We start from the raw sequence: 16,397 nt of genomic DNA, 5'->3' as shown, positions 1-16,397 counted from the left end.
CAGGTGTGGTGTTCAGACACAGACACAAATATGGCAAAATGGAACTGTAAAGGAACAAGCAGACAGGTGTCAAAGAAGGCTCCACAGCCAAAACGTTTATTTTCTTCTCTTTTCTGCCTGGAATAAACCTTGACTTGTTCCTGTGCATGCGGACGCGGCTCACTGCTTCAACTAGCATGGAACTGCGACACACTGAGAATGAGCAACTGAGAATGAGCAACAGCCCTATCTGTCGTACCAGCAGTGAAACACTCAACCTCTCGCATCCATCCATTTTCAAACCGCTTCTTCCAATTCAGGGTTGTGGAGGAGTCTATCCCAGCCAGAAACAGGCCCAATAAAAATAATAATGTTGCTTTATTAGCCCTATACAATTTCTCGCATTAGGAATTCATCTTTTCGCAGACCCCAGCTTGCTCTCCATGAGACACACAGACAGGGGTAGAGAAGCTGGGGGTCAGAGCGCAGGTTCAGCCATTTATACAGCACCCCTGGAGCAGCTGGGGTGAAGGGCCTCGCTCAGGGGCCCAACAGAGTAGGATTCCTCTGCCGGCTGCAGGATTTGAACCGGCAACCTTCCAGCCACAGACACAGATCCTGAGCCACAGAGCCACCGCTCCTCCCCTACTTTAACTAGTAGGGGGCGGAGCGCCTACTAGTTAACTACTTTAACAAGGTGGGATACACCTGTGGACAGGAAGCCAGCACACTGCAGGGCACATACACACAGACTCTCTCACACCAGGTTTTCCCAAATTAAAGGGGAACCGCAGTCCCAGTTTCTCAGACCAGTTAATTAAATCTCAGAAACAAAAGAAATTCATTGACGTTAAAGAAAAATGAATTTACCCGTTCCGAATTAAGCTCGGAATCATAAAGTTTGTGAAAGTACTGTAAGTCGACATGTTATTGCAAACTTGCATCCGAGTCCCCAGGAATTATGACGTGATGTGGCCCTTCCTGCTCACTAGTCACAACAGTGACTTATGTCATGCATGCAGAGTTAACGAGCAAGTAGTATTTGTAGGCAAAACAGTCCCAAAGTGGAGAGTAATATTTCTATCGGACTAAAAGAGTTCTATTCACAAGCCTGCTTGATTACAGGGTCATAGGGCCACACACATCACCGGAAACTGTGTTACTGTGCTCTGAAACGGAGAATCTGACGCTGCACATACCTGGAAATGTTGTCTATCTGGCGATGTAAAACCTTTACGCCGATTCTTTTTCACCCCAGTCTAAAAGTAGCGCTTCAGTTCCCCTTTAACCTACTGTGGGAGGAATCCAGAGGCAACCCACACCAACCTGGAGAGAACATCCAAACTCCACACAGACAGCACCCCAGCTCCGGAACTGAACCCAGGGTCGCTGCGCTGCACCTGATCTAGACTGGCCGTCATCCCGGCCAGCAATACCCCGTGTTACAGAAACGGCACAACGGGCACCGCACAAATCGTCTTTATTTCGGAGCACACGGGCAAAAGGCCCCTCCGGTACCGGCAGGGCTCTGAAGGCGAGACGCAGGCCCTGTCGAGAGAGATCAGAACCAAAAACTGCCAACGCGAGACCGAGTCGGATCACGGGCGGCGCGCGCCCTCGAGCGCCGGAAAAACATGGAACCCCTAGAGGGGCGGAGCCGCCGCCGCCGCCGCGGCCCCGCCGGCGTCCGCTTGCCCCGCCCCCCCGCCAGCGGGCTGGGCGGGGCGGGCGTGGGAGCGCTGGTGGGAGCGCAGGTTCCCCAGCTGCTTGAAGCTCAGCCCGCACTCGGGGCAGGCGTAGGGCGCCTCGCCGGTGTGCACGCGCCGGTGGGTCTTGAGCACCTGCGCGCGGCCGAAGCTCTTGCCGCACACGTCGCAGGCGTAGGGCCGCTCGCCCGTGTGGGTGCGCCGGTGGTACTCCAGGTGGTGCACGCGGTGGAAGGTGCGGCCGCACTGCTCGCAGCCGTAGGGCCGCTCGCCCGTGTGCGCCCTCTGGTGGAGCCGCAGCTCCGCCGCCGTCTTGAAGGCCTTGGCGCACTCGCCGCAGCCGAAGGGCTTCTCCGCCGTGTGGGTGCGCTGGTGGCTCTTGAGCAGCTTGGCCGTGCGGAAGGCCTTGGCGCAGGAGGTGCAGGAGAAGGGCTTGTCGTCCGAGTGGGTGCGGCGGTGCACCTGCAGGGCCCCCAGGGTGCCGAAGCGCTTCCCGCACTGGGCGCAGGCGTGGGGCCTCTCGCCCGTGTGGATGCGCTTGTGGACGCTGAGGGCGGCCAGCTGGCTGAAGGCCTTCTGGCACACGGGGCAGGAGTAGGGCCTCTCGCCCGTGTGCACGCGCTCGTGGATCTTCACCTGCTTGGCCTGGGCGAAGGCCTTGCCGCAGTGGGGGCAGAGGTGGGATTTGAGCGCCGCGTGGGTGGCGAGATGGGACTTGAGGTAGTCCCCGCGGCTGAAGCTCTTCCAGCACTGGGGGCAGGCGTAGGGCGTGACGCCCGAGTGCACGCTCTGGTGCTTCTTCAGGGTCTCGGGCCGGCTGAAGCGCTTGCCGCAGGCCCCGCAGCCGAAGGGCCGCTCCCCCGTGTGCGAGCGCAGGTGCGCCACCAGGTGCCCCCGCTGGCCGAAGCTCTTGCCGCACTGCTGGCAGAGGTGGCGCAGCTTGCCCGCGTGGGCCCGCTGGTGGCGCCACAGCTGCTGGGCCTGGCCGAAGCTCTTGCCGCAGGCGCCGCAGCCGTAGGGCTTCCCGTCCGCGGGCGGCGGCGGCGGCGGTCTCTTCTGGTCCTCGGGAACCCCCGCGGGGTGGGAGACGGGGGCCAGGAGCAGGACGCCGGGCTCGCCCTGTCCTGCGGCCGGTTGGGAATCAGAGACGCCGTTGTAATACCCCTCGTCCCCCTCCTCTTCCTCCTCCTCGACAGGGCCCCCTCTGGGGCAGCCGGGGGGCGCGAGGGGCTCGTAATCGTGCTCGTTGGCCACGCCGGCCAGGGTGGCAGCCGCGAACGAGGCCTCCTGCTGCGAGGCGGGGAAGGGCTGGGGGGCGACGATGATGTGGACGATGTCCGGGTACGCCGGCGTCACTACCGCGGCCTTGGCGCCGCAGTAAGCCGGCTCCTGTCCTGCGGGCGGCAAGAAACAACATGGTCATGCACAGCATTCACAGCGCGGGCCACAGGAAGAAACACAGGAGACTGCATGGCTTTCAGGTCACCCACCCACCTTCTAACGGCATTCTCCAGGACCGGACTGAGGGAGAGCTGGAGTCTATCCCAGCAAGCAACAGGTGCAGGGCAGGGTACACCCTGGACAGGACGCTCGTCCATCACAGGGCTGGCAGACACAGAGACGCACTCATACCAGGGCCAATTCTCCCGGACGCCAATGAACCGTGGGAGGAAACCCAGGCAAATACCAAGAGAACATGACAATGCCATGCAGACAGCTCCACAGATCTGGGGCCCAGCACTGCGAGGCAGCCAGCGGCCACATCCCCCTGCAGCTCACAGCTGGCAGCCCACTGGAGCTCAGCAGGCGTGAGCCTGGTCAGTACCTGGATGGAAGACTCCCGGGAAAGCGGACGTTACTGCCGGTCTGGGTGGGTCCTCATGCCCCAGTATAGAGCCTTCCTTCGGATGAGATGTCATTAAAAATTTCTCAAAAAGAGGAGGGGCGTCGCTCTGGTGTCATGGCCAAATTGACCATATCTATCTGCCTCATCCTCATCACAGAGAAAGTTAGAGTGGGGCGCTATGGCTTATTATTCCACAAGATGGCAGCACCGCCTTCTCCGATTGTCAGCATCGAGCGTCGAGCTGGTCTTCATGTGTCTGCAGTGTGTGTGTATGTGCTCGGCTGTTAAGAAACCTCTGACCAGGCTCCTCTGAGAGTTTGGGGGATGTTAACGAGAGCTCGGAGGTATAGAGGTCTGGCTCTAGAAGTCAAAGCCACAAGCCGAGCAAACACAAGCACATTGCACATGGATCGAGGACCGCTTTCTGAAGAGTTATGAGGATAAGATCATATCACTTTATTGGCCATATACAACTACTTGTCTTTTATACAGACCCCAGCTTGCTCTCCATGAGACACACAGACAGGGGTAGAGAAGCTGGGGGTCAGAGCGCAGGGTCAGCCGTTTATACAGCACCCCTGGAGCAGCTGGGGTGAAGGGCCTCACTCAGGGGCCCAACGGAGTAGGATTCCTCTGCCGGCCGGCTGAGGGATACGAACCAGCAACCTTCCAGCACACAGGCACAGATCCTGAGCCACCACACTTCTATAAACCAGACAACAGAAGAAGCACTGCAATCACTGAAGATGGCTAACGGAAAAGACTTGGACTGCAGACGCTGAGAGAAACGGCACTGGAATGACATCCAGCAAAGACAGCTGACTCATGCAGGAGAGGCGACGGTTTGGGAGTCTCAGACAAGACAGCTTTGACAAGAGACGGTTTTCACTGTCGCCACAGTCAAGAGAGAGAGAGACAGCTACAACGAAATACACAAGGGGCATCTAGAAGGACCTTAATGCAAGGGAGTTATTCAAACTGGCAGGGAAAAAAAAAAGATTCAAGTCTCAATTCCTAAGCGATATTTAATGTTAAAAGCAAAGAGAGAAGATTGTCGGTAGGGGGAGCCCTAATATTGTCCCGTGGAAAAAAGTTCTTGGCATGACGCGGATGTACACGGGACTGGACATCAACACTCGGGGAGGTCACACACGAAGCCCACTTCACATGTACCCCTCGGTCTCGCTGTTCTCTGCCACCCGGCCCGTCTTTGATTGAGAAAGGCGCCAGGTAGCGCCCGCCGCGCCACCTCTCGTCAACACGGCGTGCGTGAGGTTTAAGGCTCGGGTCAGAGAAATGCATTTCAGTGACTGATAAGGCACCCTCAGTTTTCGCAACAGGTCTGTGTCATTAGTTCGCCATCGGACTAATGAAACAAACCCAGGTCTGTGTGGAGTTCACAGGCAGTTCTGCAGCAGCCAGCGTCACAGTGAACGTGGTCGGCGGCAGGTTAACAACTTCATCACTTTCCGGCATCTTGCAAGCGGGGCGACTCTCACGCACAGAGTCCCGGCTTCAGAGGCCAGCGTTGCGACGACCTCCAGGCTCTTACCGGCAGACGTCGCTCGTAGGTCACAGTCCCCCTCTCCCCCCGCAGGTCCATCGTCCGTTTCGCTGCCGCCCGGGCGGACGTCGCCCTCGCCCGTCCCCACCAGCGCCAGCTCTCGCTCGCACTCCTGCAGCCTGTCCGACAGCGCCTTGATTTCGGCTTCTTTACTGGCGATCTCGCCGTACAGACCGACCACGCTGTCCTCCACCAGCCTGGTGATGCCGGACACGGCTTGCTTCAGCAGGCAATCCATGAAGGAGGAGAGCTGGCTCTCAAAAGCGGAGATATACACGGGGCCCTCCATCGTGCTGCTCAGTTCAGAAAGGACTCGTTCCCGGTTTCTTAATAGCGCGGCACCGCAGTGCCATTCCAGCTGCGCTTGTGATGAGTTTACGTTTCCCCCCGGAAGTACTAGAGCCGTGATACGCCGGAGGGTCAGAGGTCACAAACTGGCCGTATGACCAGGAGAAAACGCGCACCTCTTTTTCAGTGTGTACAGAAACCGTTCACGTTTGTGTGGAAGGTGTGCTGTGTGTTAATTCATGGAGTGAAGGGGTGATTGGTTGTTAAGATAAATGTTTTTGTTTAACAAAAACATTTTGATTGATGTTGATTGATTGTTAAAATAAATGTTTACATTACATTTAAAACTGGAATGAGGAGCCACATCTTTACCAGAAGCGTGGTCACAATGCGGAACAAGCTGCCCAGTAATAAAATTATCCACAAAGGGCTACTTCAATATAGCCATGGAGATAGCCACGTACAGTAAACATGTGTTTGTAACTTTATAGATATAAAACAACAATGTAAATGTTTTTAAACATGTAAATCCCCAGGAATATATATGGCACAAAAGAAACATATCATGAAGGCATCCATCCATTTTCTAACTGAATTACCCAATTTCGGGGGAGCAAGGTAGGATACACTCCAGATGGGACATCAGTCCATCACAGAGCACACAAACACCACACCAGGGCCAGTTTTCCAAGAAACCAATGAATGTACCAGCATGTCTTCGGAGTGTAGGAGGAAACCCCCACAAACACAGGGAGAACATACAAACTCCACACAGACAGCACCCCAGGTCCAGAACTGAACCCAGAGCCCCAGTACTGCGAGACAGCAATGCTCACCACTGTGCCACAGAGCTGCTCAAGTGTTGGGACCATTCTTGTCGATTCAATTTCAAGTAAAACCTCTTCTCCCATTTCATTTAATTTTACCTTTGGGTTTTTTATTTCATCTAAGCCCTCACACAAATCTATTTCTCTGTTATTGAGCACAAGGCCGAATCATTGTGCCCGTTCGCAGTCCGTAACAATGGACCACCATCAAGTTCACAGCTTTCACAACAATGTGAATGTAACTGCTTGATTTATACCTCAGTGAAATGTAACACAGAAGATTATGAACCAGCAGATAACTGGGCTAATATGTCAGAACACTTAGCAGCTAGTAAAATAACACCGGCCAACTTAGACGCAACTAAACCTTTTTCCAGTTCACATTATTTGATTTAACAGGGAGAAGAGCAGGTCAAGAAGCAAAGAACAAAACACCCATTTAACAATCAAATGAAAACCAGGTAAATTTATTTTCACATGTAGACAGATCTGCGAACCTTTCATCACCATAGATATTCCAGAGCACAACTCTTTTTGTCACACCATGCTTCTGCTCTTACATCACTTTCTGTTTTATTTCCAAATTCATTTTGAATTTGGGACTTTCATGGCACCCAAAGGAACTGATCATTCTAAACGAATGAAGCTCATCACAGCAGCTCCCGATGCTTCTGGCAAAAAAGGGCGAAAACACTGAAGACACTTCTTGGCCTTCTGCACCCTTATTTCACATCTAAATATCTAAATCAACAGAACCAACCAGGGACATCAAGTTGTGGGACAGGAGAGATGCAGCTTGGAACTAAAACCACACCACCTCACAGGGACCATATTACATCCACTCATCCATTTTCTAATCACTTTGTCCAGTACAGGGTTGCAGAGCAGCTGGAGTCTATTTCTGCAAGCAACAGGCACAAGGCAGGATTCACCCTGGACAGGACACCACTCCATCCCAGAGCAGAAATACACACTCTCACCAGGGGTAATTCTCCCAGATCAGATCACTTTATTAGTCATATATAATTACTTGTATTAGGAATTTGTCTTTTTGCATACCCCAGCCTTGCTGCCCATGAGACAAACAGACAGGGAGTCTGGGTCAGAGCACAGGGTCAGCAATTTATACAGCACCCCTGGAGCAGCTGGGGTGAAGGGCCTCGCTCAGGGGCCCAACAGAGTAGGATTCCCTGCCGTCCACAGGATTTGAACCGGCAACCTTCCAGCCACAGGTGCAGGGACTTAGCCACAGAGCCACCGCTCCGTTTAACCTACCACCATGTTTTTGGGCTCTGGGAGGAAACCCACACAAACACAGGGAGACCATACAAACTCCACATAGATAGCATCCCAGGTCTCAAATTGAACCCAAAGTTCTAGCACTGCCAGACAGCAACGAGGCAGCGATCTCACTAACTCAGGCAACAACCAAGCCAACAAAAACAAACAATTGCATTGTTAAAGTCTTTTGGTCTGTCTTTAAAATGACCATCACATGGACCAAAACCTAGATTTGGCCTCATTGCATCTTGTGTGTTTTGAAGTATTTTCTACTTATATTTAATTATTTCAATTATTATTTATTTCTCACTAATACAAACGTTCCTCCAGCAGGAAATACTGGAAAAATAAATGCTGGTGTCACAAACAGGTTGAATGAAAGGTGAAAGAGATTTATCAGGGCTCTTGAGCAATTCAGCCAGTACTGAGCTCTTGCTCTAAGGGCAGAATGAGATCTCTGGATCAGATGAACTGAGGTTCTGTCCTGTGTCCTGTCACTAGCTGACCAGGATGAGAGCTGAGACGTTGCAGGTTCTGTCCTGGGTCTCGTCACTAGCTGACTGTGATGAGAGCTGAGACGTTGCAGGTTCTGTCCTGGGTCTCGTCACTAGCTGACTGTGATGAGAGCTGAGACGTTGCAGGTTCTGTCTGGGTCTCGTCACTAGCTGACTGTGATGAGAGCTGAGACGTTGCAGGTTCTGTCCTGGGTCTCGTCACTAGCTGACTGTGATGAGAGCTGAGACGTTGCAGGTTCTGTCCTGGGTCTCCTCACTAGCTGACTGTGATGAGAGCTGAGACGTTGCAGGTTCTGTCCTGGGTCTCGTCACTAGCTGACTGTGATGAGAGCTGAGACGTTGCAGGTTCTGTCCTGGGTCTCGTCACTAGCTGACTGTGATGAGAGCTGAGACGTTGCAGGTTCTGTCCTGGGTCTCGTCACTAGCTGACTGTGATGAGAGCTGAGACGTTGCAGGTTCTGTCCTGGGTCTCGTCACTAGCTGACTGTGATGAGAGCTGAGACGTTGCAGGTTCTGTCCTGGGTCTCGTCACTAGCTGACTGTGATGAGAGCTGAGACGTTGCAGGTTCTGTCCTGGGTCTCGTCACCAGCTGACTGTGATGAGAGCTGAGACGTTGCAGGTTCTGTCCTGGGTCTCGTCACTAGATGACTGTGACGAGAGCTCAGATGTTGCAGGCTCTGTCCTGGGTTCCAACACAAGCTGACCATGATGAGAACTTCCCATTTCTGAAGTGGTGCCATGATCTCATCAACTTCATCCTGATGAAACAGCCTTGCTGGCCATCTGCCATCAAAGGGGCTCATTTCTCCTAGGGCACTGTTCTCCCATCATGGCTCCTGGTGGAAGCCAAGACACAGCCAGCGTTAGCCCACACCAAGTAGCTGTGATTAGACAAACGCATTCGAATCCAGATTCAACATTTTTCCACCAGCGTCTGTTCAGAACCAGAGGCTTCAGCAGCAAGGTTAAGGGAAAGACTTGAGCCATCCTGGGTCCCTCATCCCTCAGCTGCTTTAGAAACTCAGGTCTGCAAGATGTGGAGGACATGTCTGTTGGGGTTGCCTTGAATTTCCTTGGCTCTCATTCAACCATCCTGGATACCATCCACCCTGGATACTTTAGGCCAGGGATTCTCACTGCTTGGGTCCTGGAGGGTCAGAGCATCATCTCATCTCATCTCCCCTGCCTGTGATTGGCTTGCTGGTTTGTCTTAATCACAACCGTTCCCAAGTATTTGGTCGTCAAACGCCTTTGAGTTCCTGCCTAAACCCGCGGGGCGGTGGCCCTCTATGACTCGCAGTGGTTACATGGTCACTCCTCTCAATGGACTCAAGTGTCGAGAACCCCAGATGGTTTTCAAGAGTGCGGGCGGTCGTCACGTTGTGGCCCTGCAGGTGAACGGTCAGAAGGCTCTGCTGGGGAAACTCTTTCCCGCACCGCGGGCACCGATCAGGCCTCCTGGTCTGCGTGGCCCCACGTGGGTGGCACCGCGCAGCTTGCGAGCTCGGCCGCAGCTCTTACTGTACGGGCCGCAGAAGAACCTCTCGCGCGGGTCCCGGGCGCAGGGCTGTGGCCCGACTCGCGGAACCGGAGTCAGTCCTCTCGGCGGGAACTCCCGTCACCGCCTGCTCCTCTCGCCTCCCTGCCCGAGCTCTTGAGTCCTGCCGGGAGCGGGGGGCGGGCCGTGGGCCGTGTGAGCCGACAGGTGGCGCTTGAGGGAATAGCGCCTGGTGAAGCTCTTGTGGCACTGGCTGCAGGGAAATCGGGGTTTCCCGCCGGCCTCTGCGTCCTTCTGGGGCACTGGGGGCTCAGCTGGTCGACGGCGCTTGGGGTGCTGGGCGTCTCGGTGCGGGGGAAGGCTGTTCCGCCTGCTCGCCGGCTCCTCGCAATGGATACAGCCCAGCGGGTTCCTGCCTCTCCGACGTCTGAGCCGTCGGACGTGGCCCGCGGGTGGACCGCAGATCTTCCCGGGCGGCTCGTCGGGCCTCGAGTGGATTCGCTTGTGTCTGTCCAAACTGCTCAGGTACCCGAACGCCTTCCCGCACTCGGCGCACCTGAAGCGATCCCTCATGTGAATCTGCAGGTGTCTTCTGACGCTGTAGGAGCTGGAGAGCTTCTTGCCGCAGTGCGGGCAATGATATCCCGCTGCGGGCTCTTGGGTCAGGGGGCCGCCGTGGAGACTGGGACTCTCCTTGCTCCGGCGCAGTTCCATCTGGAAGCCGGGAGACTGGGCTGGTGTGGGAGGTTCGGATCCGGAAGCCGAGTGGCCCGGGGGCAGGGTTTGCCCTGGGCCAGTCTGAGCGTGGGGAACGGGTGTGCATGAAAATCTCTGGGGCTCTTCTCCGCCAGCGAAGAGCTCGTCCTGTTCATCAGGGGCAGCAGTGTCGCTCTCCGGTGTTTCGGCTTTCCGTGCCAAGAGCAGAGGGAGACAAACACAGACATTAGCTTTATTAATCTTTTGAAAGAGAACCAACACCCCAGGAGATATCTCGTTGCTTTGGGTAGCGACTGCACTGTTCCCACAATCGAAAAACAAACCACGTGATGTATTAATATTATGGTCAGAAGTGTTCCAATTCATATTAGGCACATTTGGAAATGAATTTGTTCTCAGCCTGACTCTTTGGCAGGTGCAGACTTACAGATGCTAACTTTGAGTAAACGTCTTTCAGCTACAACCTCCCACACTTTACACATCTTTGAATTAATGTCTGTCCGTCCATCTTCTAACGGCTTTATCCAGTGCAGGGTCGCGGGAGCCTATCCCAGCAAGCAACAGGTGCAAGGCAGGATACACCCTGGATAGGACGCTAGTCCACTGCAGGGCACACTCACAACAGGGGGGAAATTTTCTCCGAAGCCTTTGTACTGGGGGAGGGAACGGAAGCAAATACAGGATGAACATACAAACTCCCTGCAGATGGTACCCCAGGAATCGAGCCCAGAGCCTCAGCACTGCACTACAACATGTCCCAGGACTTGAGATAACCCATGTCACCTTAGAAAGTGGAAAAGAGAGCAGAAACAGGACCAAAGGAATACTTACGCTTCTGGTCACTCGGCTGAGACCCGAATAGAGGGACGCCGTCCCCCTCTGGGGCGCCCGCCTGGCATTCATCGCAGGGCGAAGAGCAAACAGATGCCCTCTCCGCCGTCCAGGCACACCAGCCATCCGCAGGACCCTCTGCCCGGGATAAGACCCCGGCAGCAAGGTCAGCGTCCCCCGACAGCCAGGGTGGCTGGCTGTCCCCCCCGCAGGGGGCTCGGGCCCCCGCAGGGGGCTCGGGCAGCTCCGGAGGGGTGCCGCCTGGCTCCAGTTCAAGGTGCCCATTCACCCGCGGAGATCCCGCGTGGGAAATTCGCAGCAGGTCGCCCGGATCCCCGTCCGTGGAGCCGTGCTCCGAGCCCAGCGGCTCCGCGGGGACAACAGGAGAGGGCAGGACGAACTGCAGATCGATGGCCGAGGGGTCGATTTCAATGACGTAGAAAGAGGCGCCCGAGTCGTCCCGCTGACTTCTGCCCTGGCTGCGGACGCCCTCCTTGTCCGGCGCGCGTGCCGGCCCCCGGTCGTGTCTCGCCCTGGGGCCCTCCTCCGGCTCCGGCACGCCGCCCCCATCCTCCGCGGCACAGCCCTCTCCGGCTCCTGCGTGAGGAGGAAAAGAGCACGCCTTTCATGGAGAGAGCAGCACGCCCCAGGTTTCTGTGCGCCCTCCAGGCCCGAGCACGACCCCGCCTCCGGACGGGTTCTCTTGGCATGTTTTATAGCAGCGCTGCTCTGGGACAGCTTTTCAGGGAGGCCACCAGTGATATTTTTTTAAGAAAACCTTTTGGATCGTGTTCTTGCCATCCTAACCCACCACAGGGGCACGGGCTTGCTATCCCAGCAAGCTCTGGGTGCAAGGCAGGGTACGCCCTGGAGAGGATATCACACAGAGACAGTTTTCCCAGCACCCAATTAACCTCCCCACATGTTTTTGGACTGTGGGAGGAAACAGGGCCATCCTGAGGAAACCCACATGAATAGGGGGAAGAACATGCAAATTCCACACAGATAGGACTCCAAGTCTGGAATTGAACCCGGGGCCCCAGCACTATGAGGCAGCAACGCCCACCACTGAGCCACCATGCCACCCTCCTTGTGCTGTATTTACTTCACAACGCATAGACAGCGAGGAGGACAATGGACGACACACTGGTTTGTGGTGTGACAGCACAGTACAGTACAGTGCCTACAGCCTGGCCACCACAACACCCCTCCACTTCCACTGCCTCCAGAAACATTAGTACCGACCCCTGTGACGCATAATAAATTTAGTTTTTTTTTTATTAACTGATGACATGTATGCAAAACAACAAGCCAGGCGATTTCTGGCGGGGTCCCCTCTGTACTGCTGTTAAGACGAGGGTGGCACTTTATGCACTTCTCCAGTGCAACACAGTTACCTACAGTTACACAGTTGCACCACGTTGTTTATGATGCTGAGTGCACGAAGTTGTGCCCTGTTGTGATACATCGGGAGTCAGGACACGAGAGTTGATTGTCAGCTATATAGAGCGCTCTGGAGATCCCTGAGCACACAGAGCCCTCCTGTCCCTCGGCCTGCAGAGCTTTTCATTTGCTTCATACAAAGGAACTTCAGGTTCACTTGAATATGGTCCTTTTCCTCTATCAAATCTTAAATATGTGGTAACGTACAGTACATAGTTGTACAATATATGCTACTGATATGGTATCTTTCCAATGATATCACAGAAAGCCACTGCCAAGTCTAAACCTCTCCCTTCTCCCTTGTCAGGAAACTCTTGTTATATCACTCATGCCAATTTATACAACAGAGATAGTGGCGTTTTGATAACTCCATAGCAGCCTTAGCAACATGCATAGTGAGTTATAAAGCTGCCTCTCAGTTTCTTTGGTTACTAAAGTATATAGGAAGTGATGTCATCATGAGGATGTCAGAAAAGGATGGAAAATGACAACACCACATTTACTCCCAGTATTATGTGCGAGCCTGGTATTCCTTTACGTGTAGAGGCACAGAGGTAGTTTACAACAAATGTCACCCTACAAAGTGCTTCCTGTCACAACTGAACCACAACAGCTCAAACTGTCCCAGGTCATAGTTCAGAGTGTAGCTGAGCTGATGGGCAACTCACACAAGAGTGACTTTGACTAGGAAACACAAGTGACTGTGCTGCCCGTACAACTGTCCACTGACAAGAACTGAGCAGACACCCAGCCTCTCACCACCCCCTAAAACCATCACTGTGGATTCCAAGTTATCAGTCAAACTTGGGGCGGAGCAGTGGCACTATGGCTCAAGATTTGCACCCGCGGCTGGAAAGTTGCTGGTTCAAATCCCATAGCTGGTAGAGGAATCCTACTTTGTTGGGCCCCTGAGCGAGGCCCTTCACCCCAGCTGCTCCAGGGGTGCTGTATAAATGGCTGACCCTGTGCTCTGACCCCCAGCTTCTCTCTCCCTGTCTGTGTCTCATGAAAAGACTGTGAAAAGACAAATTCCTAATAGAAGTAATTATATATGGCTAATAAAGTGATCTTATCTAAAGATGGGGATGCAGTGGTGCACTTATCTCAATCGGTGTGGAGCGAAGGAGAATAAGGTTGTGCAAAGCTTATTCTGATCTACCCCACTAGCAGATCAGCACAGGTTTAGCAAGCACTGTACACACACAGTATGAGCTGAACACTGGCATCAACAGACATGCCTGTAGCTACACATTCAAGACAGACTTTTCCATCAAGACTCTCTGTTTTCTCACACTAGACATTTCCACGTGATTCACTGATCCATCCACACTGAGGGAACAGCGCTCATGTTCTGCTGTGACGATGATGAGTCATGAGACTCCACCACTTTGGGTGAAATATTCGAGAGGGACAGCACAGTGGTGTAATGGTTAGCACTGGGTCTCTGGGTTCAATTCTGGACCTAAGGTGCTGTAAGAGTGGAGTTTGCATGTTCTCCCAATGTTCCAAAAGGCTTCCTCTCACGTTCGAAAGAATATGCTAGTAGGGCTTCTGGAAAGTGTGAGTGTGTGCGTGTGTGTCTGTGTCTGTCCCGTGATGGACTGGTGTCCTGTCCTGCCTTGTGCCTGTTGCTTGCTGGGATAGACTCCAGCTCCCACACGATCCTGTACTGGAAGAAATGTTTAGAAAACGGATGGACAGAAATATATTCAAGAGACTCAGCAGCACAACCACCTGTTGGCCCAGATATGTGGCAAAAGAACAGACAGGGCAGACTGCCACAGAACACACAGGGGTACAGCCAGCCAATATTAAGCGTCAGTCCCACTGGCTAAGATGGTGCCATACATGCCACGCACCAGACACAGAGACCAGATGAAATCCACGCACTTTTCCACACGCAAAACAACGACTTTTATCATCCGCGTCCCGTGCCGTGTGCGATGCCTCGTTAGGGAAACGGGAAGGGAAACTTGCCCTCGGATGAACGGCTCGGCTCTTTGGAGCTCCGCTCACCGGCAGGGCTGGCCGGACACAGCTGCCGCCTCTCGGCTCTCAGCGACTCCTCCAGCTGGCGCAGCTCCGCCGAGAGGGTCTGGTTCTGCCTCCGCTTGCGCGTCAGCTCGGCGCGCAGGCCGGCCAGGCTGCCTCGCAGCAGCTGCGCGATTTCCGACACCGTGTTCTGCACGTTCCTCTCTATGAGCGACGACAGCTGGATTTCCAACTTCAGCGGAGTCTCCGCCATTCTCTCCCCGGAGCGCGCAGCAGACGGCGCACGGCCCGAGGCTGCGTTTCTGCAGACGCTTCGAGTCAGCGCATTTCAGCCGTGCACATCGCTCCGGTTGAGGCGACTTTACCGCGCGATTGCATATATAGGCGCACGCACTTTTTGAAGTGATCTGTACCGTCTGAAGTTAGCCGTTCGGTCCCATTGTATCACAAAAAGTATCTTAAAAATACTTTAAATGTGTAAATGCGTAGAATATGTACCCGTAGAACTGGGAAGACATTAAGATAAGATCACTTTATTGGCCATATAGTAGGATTCCTCTGCCTGCTGTGGGATATGAACCAGCAACTTTCCAGCACAGATCCTGAGCCACAGAGCCACTGTATTGCCCACCCTGTCTAAATGAATAGGCAAAATGAAATACTTCTGCTGCACTACACAGCACTGATGTTTGCTCTTGTTCTGTTGCCCTCTCTGGTGTGCTACTAAGCAATACATTGTGAATGATAAACCATATCTAAAGGAGTAGAGATACTGTTTTTCTAAATGAGAATTTGGCTTGCCATATAGACAAGTATTTCCCCCTCTTTCTCACAAATGTAAATCAAGCAGTATGTGTGCCTAGTAGGAACTACAAATAAAAATTGTTCTCTAAGCACCAGGTACACTTTCCTAGTACAATAAAAGGAAACCCTTTGATTATGTAATAATAATAATAATAATAATAATAATAATAATAATAAAAAACTTTCTTTAATATAGCGCCTTTAAAGGTGGCTTCTCAAAGCGCTTTACAGGATGACAATAACAATAAATAAGAAGAATACAACAATAAATACCCAAAATAAATCACTAGGCCTTCAACTACGACTGCAACTATGACTGCAACGATGGCTGCGACAGTGACTAGTCACAACATAGGATAAAATCATAGAATCGGTCTTTCTGACCAATAGTAATTCGTAATCAATATTGTCCATCCATCCATTTTCGAATCACTTTATCCAGTACAGGATCACAGGGGAGCCAGCATCTATGCCAAGCACCAAGTACAAAGCTGGATTCACCCTGGACTGGACGTGAGTCCATCGCAGGGCAGACACAGACACAAACACACTCACAGCAAGACCAGTTTAGCCAGAAGCCAATTTCCCTCCCAGTATGTCTTTGGACTGTGACAGGAAACCGGAGCACCTGGAGGAAACTCACACAATAATGGGGAAAACCTACAAACTACACATACATAGCACCCCAGGTCTGGAATTGAATTGAATTGTATTGCATTGACAACTGAATCTAGGGCCTCACCGTTGAAAGGAAGTGACTCTAATCACTACGCCATCATGCCTACACCTAAATCAATATTGTTTGTTTCTTAAAATAAAACCTGCTTGGAGTCAAATGTAAACGCATCCAAAGGCTTCCAACAGCTTTCATTTCCTTTTGTGACGAATCCACAGCCCTGGGCTCCCAGCCCTCAGTGTCTCTCCACTCCCCTGGAGGAGGTCAGACCCAGCTGCTGTGCAGGTCAGAGGGCTGGTTCCCTGCACCTGCAGTGATCTGGACAGACAGGGATGGACACGATGTGACCTCACTGTCCAGAACCACAGTGGAGAAGGACAGTCAGGGGCTCCTCAGTGTCAGCAGCTCCATCCCAGTCCAGCAGGAGTC

General features: G+C 53.2%; 2 protein-coding genes across 3 annotated transcripts; both read right to left on the bottom strand.

The window, feature by feature from the left end:
• Positions 1 to 69: 69 nt before the first annotated feature.
• LOC148660523 (uncharacterized) lies at positions 70 to 5,531 on the bottom strand. Its single transcript, XM_088637900.1, has 2 exons — positions 5,084 to 5,531; positions 70 to 3,079 (listed from the first exon to the last, which is right to left on the bottom strand). The coding sequence occupies exons 1-2, from the start codon at positions 5,382 to 5,384 to the stop codon at positions 1,623 to 1,625; spliced, it is 1,758 nt and encodes a 585-aa protein (XP_088494026.1). The 5' UTR covers positions 5,385 to 5,531; the 3' UTR covers positions 70 to 1,622.
• Positions 5,532 to 6,661: 1,130 nt separating this feature from the next.
• LOC148660522 (uncharacterized) lies at positions 6,662 to 14,848 on the bottom strand. Of its 2 annotated transcripts, none has more exons than XM_088637909.1 (3): positions 14,474 to 14,848; positions 11,054 to 11,650; positions 6,662 to 10,410 (listed from the first exon to the last, which is right to left on the bottom strand). In XM_088637909.1, exons 1-3 carry the CDS (start codon positions 14,739 to 14,741, stop codon positions 9,626 to 9,628), a joined length of 1,650 nt encoding a protein of 549 aa, XP_088494035.1. In that variant the 5' UTR covers positions 14,742 to 14,848; the 3' UTR covers positions 6,662 to 9,625. The 2 variants fall into 2 exon arrangements, with proteins under 2 accessions (XP_088494035.1, XP_088494036.1); XM_088637910.1 differs by having other exon boundaries at positions 14,513 to 14,848.
• Between the last annotated feature and the right edge of the window lie 1,549 nt (positions 14,849 to 16,397).

Source organism: Lepisosteus platostomus, chromosome 6 (assembly GCF_059453375.1).
Source record: "Lepisosteus platostomus isolate fLepPlt1 chromosome 6, fLepPlt1.hap1, whole genome shotgun sequence".
Taxonomy (NCBI): Eukaryota; Metazoa; Chordata; class Actinopteri; order Semionotiformes; family Lepisosteidae; genus Lepisosteus; species Lepisosteus platostomus.
The sequence above is the reverse complement of the archived record's forward strand: the minus strand, read 5'-3'. Positions and strand labels throughout refer to the sequence as shown.

Coding starts and splice junctions, on each gene's coding strand:
- LOC148660522 (XM_088637909.1), bottom strand. CDS start 14,741: ATGGCGGAGACTCCGCTGAAGTTGGAAATCCAGCTGTCGTCGCTCATA. Junction 11,651..14,473: donor GCCGAGCCGTTCATCCGAGG/GCAAGTTTCCCT, acceptor CTCCTCACGCAG/GAGCCGGAGAGGGCTGTGCC. Junction 10,411..11,053: donor TCAGCCGAGTGACCAGAAGC/GTAAGTATTCCT, acceptor TGGCACGGAAAG/CCGAAACACCGGAGAGCGAC.
- LOC148660523 (XM_088637900.1), bottom strand. CDS start 5,384: ATGGAGGGCCCCGTGTATATCTCCGCTTTTGAGAGCCAGCTCTCCTCC. Junction 3,080..5,083: donor CCTACGAGCGACGTCTGCCG/GTAAGAGCCTGG, acceptor TGCCGCCCGCAG/GACAGGAGCCGGCTTACTGC.